Source organism: Myxocyprinus asiaticus, chromosome 21 (assembly GCF_019703515.2).
Source record: "Myxocyprinus asiaticus isolate MX2 ecotype Aquarium Trade chromosome 21, UBuf_Myxa_2, whole genome shotgun sequence".
In the NCBI taxonomy this organism is placed as follows: Eukaryota; Metazoa; Chordata; class Actinopteri; order Cypriniformes; family Catostomidae; genus Myxocyprinus; species Myxocyprinus asiaticus.
In genome coordinates, this window is record NC_059364.1 from 24,902,211 (window position 1) to 24,910,452 (window position 8,242).

Sequence of the window (8,242 nt, forward strand, 5' to 3'; positions counted from 1 at the left end):
GTTGCTTTCTCGTTCTCAACTTCCTCTCTCTCTCTCTCTCTCTCTGTCCCTCTCTCTTTATCTCTAACTATCACAGATTCTGGAGCTAGTCAAGGGAATGCACTATCAGCTGGCCTGCCTGAAGTACTTTGAGCTGACACACAGTGTAAGGATGATTTTCATTTTGGCCTACTGTAATTGGGCCTGCCTTTGTGAGCTAAGGGATAGCCCTGAAACTCCACAGAGCCTTAGCATTGTAGTCACATCTGCCATTAGCTGACATAGAATCTTAATTATTTTTAACAAATTTTTATATAGCTCAAAGGAATAGTTCAACCATTAATGAAAATTTCATTACTCACCCTCATTTTGTTACATATGATATTGCCCCCCCCCCCCCCCACACAAGTTTCATGAATAAATAAACTGCATTTGGGTTTGGAATGACATACGGGTGAGTAAATAAATACACACTTTTAATTTTTGGGAGTACTAAGTTTTATGTTTCACTATGCCTTCAACAAATTGCCATTTGTTTTATAATCTAAAACTATATTTATTGACTATATCAAAAGTTTTAGGGTCATTCATTCAGGGTCATTAATATTTTAAGTGCATTTTTAAAAAGACACTAGTCATATTTTCAGGCCAAGGGAGAATAAACTCTTTCATTGCATGATAAATGAGGTGAATCTCTTTTGTATTTTGGATTGCCTTTAGTGATTGGACTTGGGGCTTTGCAGTCTCAATTTGCTTTCCTTTGACGGGGCATAATAGCAGTGGATTTGTGGGTCAGAGCTGGTTGAAAAGCAAGTGATTACAGCTCTGTTACAGTGGTTATGTAATGGATTTCTTCTGATTTCTTGTTGTTTTAATATTGGAGACAGTGGAAATGACTCTCACTGCAACCTCTCTGTGTTTTATTTATTTTTTGTGGAGCAGAGAGCAATATTTCAGAGCTATGTCACTCAAGATACCTATGTGACATCTGTGCCCTGTCCCTCTGCTAAAAAAGCAGCCCAGCTGACAGGTTGAGAATGAAAATGTGCACACACCAACGGCACACAAACGGCTGCTATCTGCTAGGTGGCAGGTTAATATGAAGAGGGGGTAAAAAAAAAAAAAAAAAAAGAGTCTTGTATATGGAAGAGAGCAATAAACCTTTTAAATGTTTCTCGTCAGATGGATTTTAAACAAGGAGGCTTTAGTCACAAGCCTAACCAAATATTTATTTTTGTAATGAATATATTCATGATCAGGACATTTTTCCGCATCTACCATAAGCAATCATACAAGGCAACTTTACTATATTAAAGGAATAGTTTACCCAAAAATGAAAATTAACTTAATCGCCTCATGTTGTTTCAAACCCTTGTGACTGACTTACCCTCCATCACCATTCACTTTAATTGCATCTATATATCTGTACAATGAAGAATAATAGTGACTCAGGTTGTCATTCTGCCAAACATCTCCTTTTGTGTTACACATGTTTGGAACAACATGAGGGTGAGTAAATGTATGTGTACTGTATGTATGTAGATTCAAAGTAAAATTCTCACACACATCATAGTATACAGTTTAAATCATATGGTATACACCGATCAGCCACAACATTAAAAACACCTTCCTAATATTGCGTAGGTCCCCCTTGTGCTGCCAAAACAGTGCCAACCCGCATCTCAGAATAGCATCCTGAGATGATATTCTTCTCACCACAATCGTACTGGGCGGTTCTGAGTTACCGTAGACTTTGTTAGTTCAAACCAGTCTGGCCATTCTTTGTTGACCTCTCTCATCAACAAGGCATTTCCATCCACAGAACTGCCGCTCACTGGATGTTTTTGTTTTTGACACCATTCTGAGTAAATTCTAGAGACTGTTGTGTGAGAAAATCCCAGGAGATCAGCTGTTACAGAAATACTCAAACCAACTCGTCTGGCACCAACAATCATCCATGCGATTATCTAATTAGCCAATTGTGTGGCAGTGCATAAAATCATGCAGATACGGGTCAGGAGCTTCAGTTAATGTTCAAATATAATGTTAACATCAACCATCAGAATGGGGGGGGGGGGATCTCAGTGATTTCGATCGTGGCATGATGGTTGTTGATGGTTTGTTGAATCTGTCTGTTGAGAGGAGTAAATCAAAGTGTGTTTGTATAAATTCCTAATCCCTCGCTGGTCTGGATTTATTCCCTCAATAAGAAAGGTTTATAACAGCGTTTGTGTCTGCGCCACCCCTCTATTAATACCGTAATGCACTCAAAGTGTCATTGATAGGATATAATGGCTTTTAATGGCTCCTGGTGAAATGGCAGTGCCTTTGCAGACCAAGGGCATCATTTAGTTGGTGGCCCTGGGACGCTCAGCACTGGGGTCAATGCGGATGACTAATAGCCCCAAGCCAAACAGTGCGAACAACCTACGATGCACCAAAATAAATAAGACGGCTTCTCTGATTAACAGCCTGCAATAACAGGATTTGAAAGATAAACTGTCCCCCTCCCCCACCCAACCCCAATGAAAATCACATCTCTGAAATTCATTACACATATTTTAGGATAGGTGAATGAAAAAACCTTGGACGTTAATATGCGCAATAAAACATTCTTGTTGTTTCATTGGTGGGTACCCACTAACCCCTCCTTCCTCCATCTGATATGGGATGCCGGAATCATCTTGGCCCACAAAAACACGCTTGTTGGACTGGAGTGTAGGAGACTTTAATCACTGCCAAATGTGCCCTGCGCTTTCACAACTGTGACATATAACAAATAGATACTTGCATTCCCTCCCTCACTGGCAGCATTTATTTAAAGGTCAAAATGTAATACTTCACTGATGAAATATTTACACAACTGCAATAAATCAAACAATAGTGAGAATAATGAAAAGGAGGAGAGAAGCTGAGAAAGGCAGAACTCCACTGGATTGATTCGTTTCTCGGCCGGGGCTGGGACTGTTTCATGTTTATGCATTTTTCATTTGCCACTGAGTAGCCAGGCGAGGGTAGTCCACTGTAATGTGGTAACTCTGAAATGGATCTGTGTAATAGATCTTTCAGTCCGCAGCTTAACTACCGCAGAGACCCCTGCACACTAGTCTCAAAGAGACGAGCTCAAAACTTTAATTCATGAGGAGCATGCTGTGATTGAAGCATAATTAAACAGCCATATCCTCTGCACTTAAAAACAAATGGATTGGACAACGTTCTGAATGTGATTCAGCTTGCAGGGAGATGTGAGTGAGACTTTGCCATATAGGAGGGAAAGATTGTGTGTCTTCTTCAATTCGAGAATGAGGTACATGCACATAGGCCACCACCCTAAAATGCTCTGTGCAGTTCTTACGCAATGTTTAGGGTACAATACAAACTCTATCTGCAACATTTGTGGCATAATGTTGATTATCACAGAAAATTATTTTGAATTGTTTCTTTAAAAAAAAAGGGGGGGGGGGGGGGGTGCACTTACAATGGAAGTAAATGGGGCAATGGAATAAATATTAAGACACACTTATCTAGTGTTAAACGAATACCCAAACTTCGTGTTCACATGAAACTAGTGTAATTGAATTGCTTTACCAATTTTTCTGTGCAATGTTAGAATCCATCCATGTCATAATTTGTGGAAGTATACCATTTTTTTTTTTTTTTTAAACTGTCAATGACGAATAGCTAGAAGATCATCTTAGAGCTGTGGTCCACTGCACAAATGAAAGACTTAATGTAAGTGCTTTAACAGAAATATTTCAGCTTTAACCTTGTGCAACCCTGCGTCCTCCTGCGCAGACATAATGTTTTGTTTTTTGCGACACACTATGCATAATTTAATTTAATTTAAACTGACTGATATCAGTTCAGGACACTCTTGGATGTCAGTAAAGAGTTAAACTTTTGACGCACTCAGTCATGTGACAAAACAGCATGGCGCTGATGACAGCAGAGTTCGTCTTAAGGAGAAATGCCAACAAAACTATATCTGGTAAGAAACCTAATAACGTTTCTTACATTGAAACCAGAAGATTAGAGTCCCTATTTATTGCAAAATGGCATGCTGTTAAACAATGACCACTATAGTGAACTAAAGTGCTATTTTCTTATAGAAATCCTATATTTACTGTGCATGATCAAATTGTGAATCAAAGGATTCATCCAAAATCTGAAAATGTTTAATTTCAGAGGCTTTATGTGGAATTTGGATGAAAATAATGTGCATTTCGAACTGTTCTTAGACCAATGCAGACAGACAGCACACTGGTGGTTGTTATTCACTAAATAGGGAGCAAGGGAGCATCCTATAGCTTTCCTATGCAGCCAAGTACATTCACTCCTCAGGGCTCCAGACTGCGACAAAAATGGTCGCAAATGCGACCAAAAATAATTGATTGCGACAATAATTTAAAATCTAGTCACCACTGGCGACAGTCGGGTTGTGTGCGTTCATCAGATATCATCTTGTGAATTATTGAATACAACTTCAGCGCCTGCACAACGTGTGTCTCGAGCCGCTTTTCACCCATTCTGTTGTGATGAGGAGCTTACTGCACTACACTCAACAACAAACCCAGCGTGAGAGTCGTGAACAAATTACTCTTTTAAACCAGATCTTTTTCATGAATCACCTGAAAAGAACTGAGGGTTTGAGCTCAGGTTAGCAATTTGAATCAGATTCACTTTCTCTGAACTCACAACTGGGAGTGCAGACATTTCAAAATAAGAGTCCCGTGTGTATATCGGGCTTCTTTTTAATTAAAAGTCCCATATTGTGTACCGTTTTTTTTCTTTTGGTAATTATTGATTGGGATTGGAGTAGCACAATAAACTGCAGCTGGGATTTAATTTAATTTGCACTCTTGTAGTCTCTGTGTCTGGGGCCATCTGGTAACAGTAAAGAAAGACTAAGGCAATATTTTAAAACAATTAAAATATTATATATATATATATATATATATATATATATATATATATATATATATATATATATATAAAATCAATCTTTTGACACTTAGGACAATTGAGGGACTTGTACACAACTACTACACAAGGTGCAAACATTCATGTAAATATCTGTAAAGTAGATTCTGAAGAGCAGTACTAAATAAAATAAAAAAATATTTTCTCTCATATTTGTATAAATTATGAAAAGGGTGTGAACATTTATGAGACACAAGGTAATGCAAACTTATCTTCTCAACTATATATACTGTTTATTAAACCTTCAATGAATGGGCTTTCTATCTTGTTTCTGAACAGCAATCTAAATCGAGAAAATCTGTGATTTGGCTACTAAAAACAGCCATTTGGCTCCTTAATGTTTCAGTTTAGGAGCCAATAGCTCCTAAGTCATTTTTTCAGTCTGGAGCCCTGCTCCTAACACCCAACCAAAAGTTCAGTTTCTGGCTGCCGATGATGTTTGCACAACTCAACATGTTTGGCAGACATGGGACAATGGAAATCAGTACTTATATTCAGCATTTGTAGTGTATAATTAATTTTATTTTAAAATGGTTGGCAGTGATTGGACGATGCTGGCCATGACTTGTATCAGAATTAATTATGATAATTTATGATTGGTAAAATGCTTCATCACTGGCTATCACTTGTTTGTTTAACGGTGTAAAGAGAGAACACTGAGATTTTGTTGCTAAAGTATAAAAAAAAAAAAAATTGTAACACAAGTCAAATCAAGTCAAATTATTTTATTTGTATAGTTTTTATTTGTGCTTTTCCCAATATACATTGTTCCAAAGCAGCTTTATAGAAAATCAGCTGTGATGTCTGTAACATCTCAAAAACATGAATAACCAACACTCCTGGAAACATAAACAATATGATTAAAAAAATAAAATATAATCTGAAAAAAAATTGTGTGTATTTATTAGGGGCTACTAGTTACAAATCAACAAGGGAAATGAAAAATACACACAGCAGTCATGTGGGTCTTAAAACCTTGGTGTGCATTAAACCATTTACTTCTGTTGTTTTAATGAGTCACAATAACCACAGTTATTGTTATAATAAGTCATTTTTGTGGTTTTTGACATTATGCCATAAATGCTGTTAATACAGCTTTACTTGTATTGAACCTGAAACAGTCTTTTAACTTGCAAGTGAGTAAACTCCATCAGTGGTCAGTTTGTTGTCTCCGTCTTATACTTTCTAAACTTTTATCATTTCTTATTACAGATTGAGGATGCCGGGTTTTCTCTTAATCACCCTAACCAGTACTTCATGGAGAGTCAAAAGCTTCTTGGTGGAGGCAGGGACATCAAGAAAGGAGTTGAGATGTCCCAAAGAGGGCAAGACAATGTGTCAAATAATGCACCCAACATGCCCTACCCACCTCAAGCAAACTCCAAACAGATCCAAGAAGAGATGGGGGATTTAGACTCTTTCTTCCTTGATGAGTGATTTTGTACAACCAAACTAAGGACCCCATATATAGAGCTCTTGCATTCAGCGTGTTTTCAGTGTTGATGTTAGTTGAAGCTTTCTGTAATTTTCTTGTATTTTTGTTAATAGAAAAGATAATTTACCAAATTGCCTGGTTATATAAATAAAATAAACCAATAAAACAATTGATTATAAATTTTCATTTTTCATAGAAAAAAGCTTTCATGTTTGTTTTTCTTTAACTACAACAAGCATTAAAAACTCATCTCCAACCTAATAGTAAACAGTGTAGTAATCATCTGGGATAGATTGTTTTTTCTGTCCCTGTTGTTTGTTCTGGTTGATACAATGATGTCTTAAAATTATTTTTTGGAAATGGAATCAGAGAACTTGCATTTACTTTATTTCCTAAGGTGATTGCAGTGAATGCAAGCTATACATTATATCAGTACATGTGTTCCCTGAGAATGGAACCCATGAACTTGCAGTTGTTTGTGCTATGCTCTAACAGTTAGAAGGATTTACAGGAGCAGAACTGTATTTATTTTTGACAGAAAAGTTTGCAGGTGCTGATTTGACTGCTAGGGTACTGCTGCACATGTCAGGGTTGGAAATAAAATACAGTGGGTCTTTAACAAGGTTGGTGAAATACCTTGGATTGTTCAGAGTGAAACATCTGCAACATTCTCTTTCTTGAAGACACCATGAAATCGTTTGATGAGTGCAGTTTTATTTTCTGTATTGACATATTTCCTATTAAAAAGGAGTTTGTGCCAGACATACTGAAGGATACATCCCTTTTTGTTATTAGCTAACAGCCTTTACTTTATCATTCTAGAGAGAATTTGATTGGACAAAAATCTGTGTAGTGCAGTATGAGCCATCAATATTTTCTGTCTGTTTTCCCAGAAGAGAAAGATTACATTTTTAAATGTTTATCTGCTAAATGTAAATGTTGTCAGCTTTTAGGAATACTGATAGATGGATTCAAAGCTAAAAGTCACAAAAAAATAAAATAACATTTTTAACAATTTTTAAATAGATTATTTTGGTAATAGAAAACCTTGATTCCTCTCCCTTGCACATCATGGCAGAAGAAGCAATGCTGTGATTATATTGTGTTACAGCAGAGAGTCCTCAAGGACATGAAGGGATGTTGATTTTGGCCTCACAGGAGGTGCTTCAAACTTTCCATTTCAGCTGTCACATTAAAGCTATTTGTAAACCCTTCATCCTTACTTCTGACTCTTAAACATAATTGTGCTTGAAATTAACATTTATGTTGAACGTCTAGCATCATTAAGGGTAGCGGCATTTGTTCTTTGTATGCCACAAATGTCTTGTGTGAGGGTGCGGTTGCAGTGCAGGATCATAACGCTTTATCTTGCTGACAACGTCCTTAAACATTGAAATATGTCCTTCCATTATCAAAACCCTCCTCCTTAGTTTGCTGTACTTCTTGTTCCCTCCGTAATGGCTTAGTTCTTGCCACTTCTTTCTTACCGTGTACACTGGACGAGTCAATGTGCTAAATATAGAGGCAATTAGAGACACCGTGGAGTTAGACCTGCATTGTGAATGCAAATGGTTCCCCTTGGTAGGGCAAAGACAAGTAATGGTACCATTAAGGGACAAATTTAATGAATGCTCCTACCTTTGAGTGTGCATATGGTTTTGGCCCAATTGTTAATCTCCAGATGTGTGCAGTTCTTTATTACGTATATAATTCAGTAACATTTCCGGTGGTTTTTCCATTCTAAAATAATTGTCTCCAAGGCGAGACTAACAATCTGCTCTCAAAAGAAAGAAAAACCTTCCAACTCAGTCCAATACACCTCAACTTATTATGATCCAATGGTGTAAT

The 8,242-nt window shown here is 37.1% G+C and overlaps 1 protein-coding gene across 1 annotated transcript in view; it reads left to right on the forward strand.

Moving 5' to 3' along the window:
• Positions 1 to 7,135, forward strand: part of LOC127411815 (DNA primase large subunit-like) — a 94,978-nt gene extending 87,843 nt beyond the window's left edge. Inside the window, exons 13-14 of the mRNA XM_051647614.1 lie at positions 77 to 145; positions 6,172 to 7,135. Of these exons, the coding sequence (XP_051503574.1) occupies positions 77 to 145; positions 6,172 to 6,396 (294 nt within the window). The 3' untranslated portion in view covers positions 6,397 to 7,135. The remainder of the gene's footprint in view (positions 1 to 76; positions 146 to 6,171) is intronic.
• Positions 7,136 to 8,242: the final 1,107 nt, after the last annotated feature.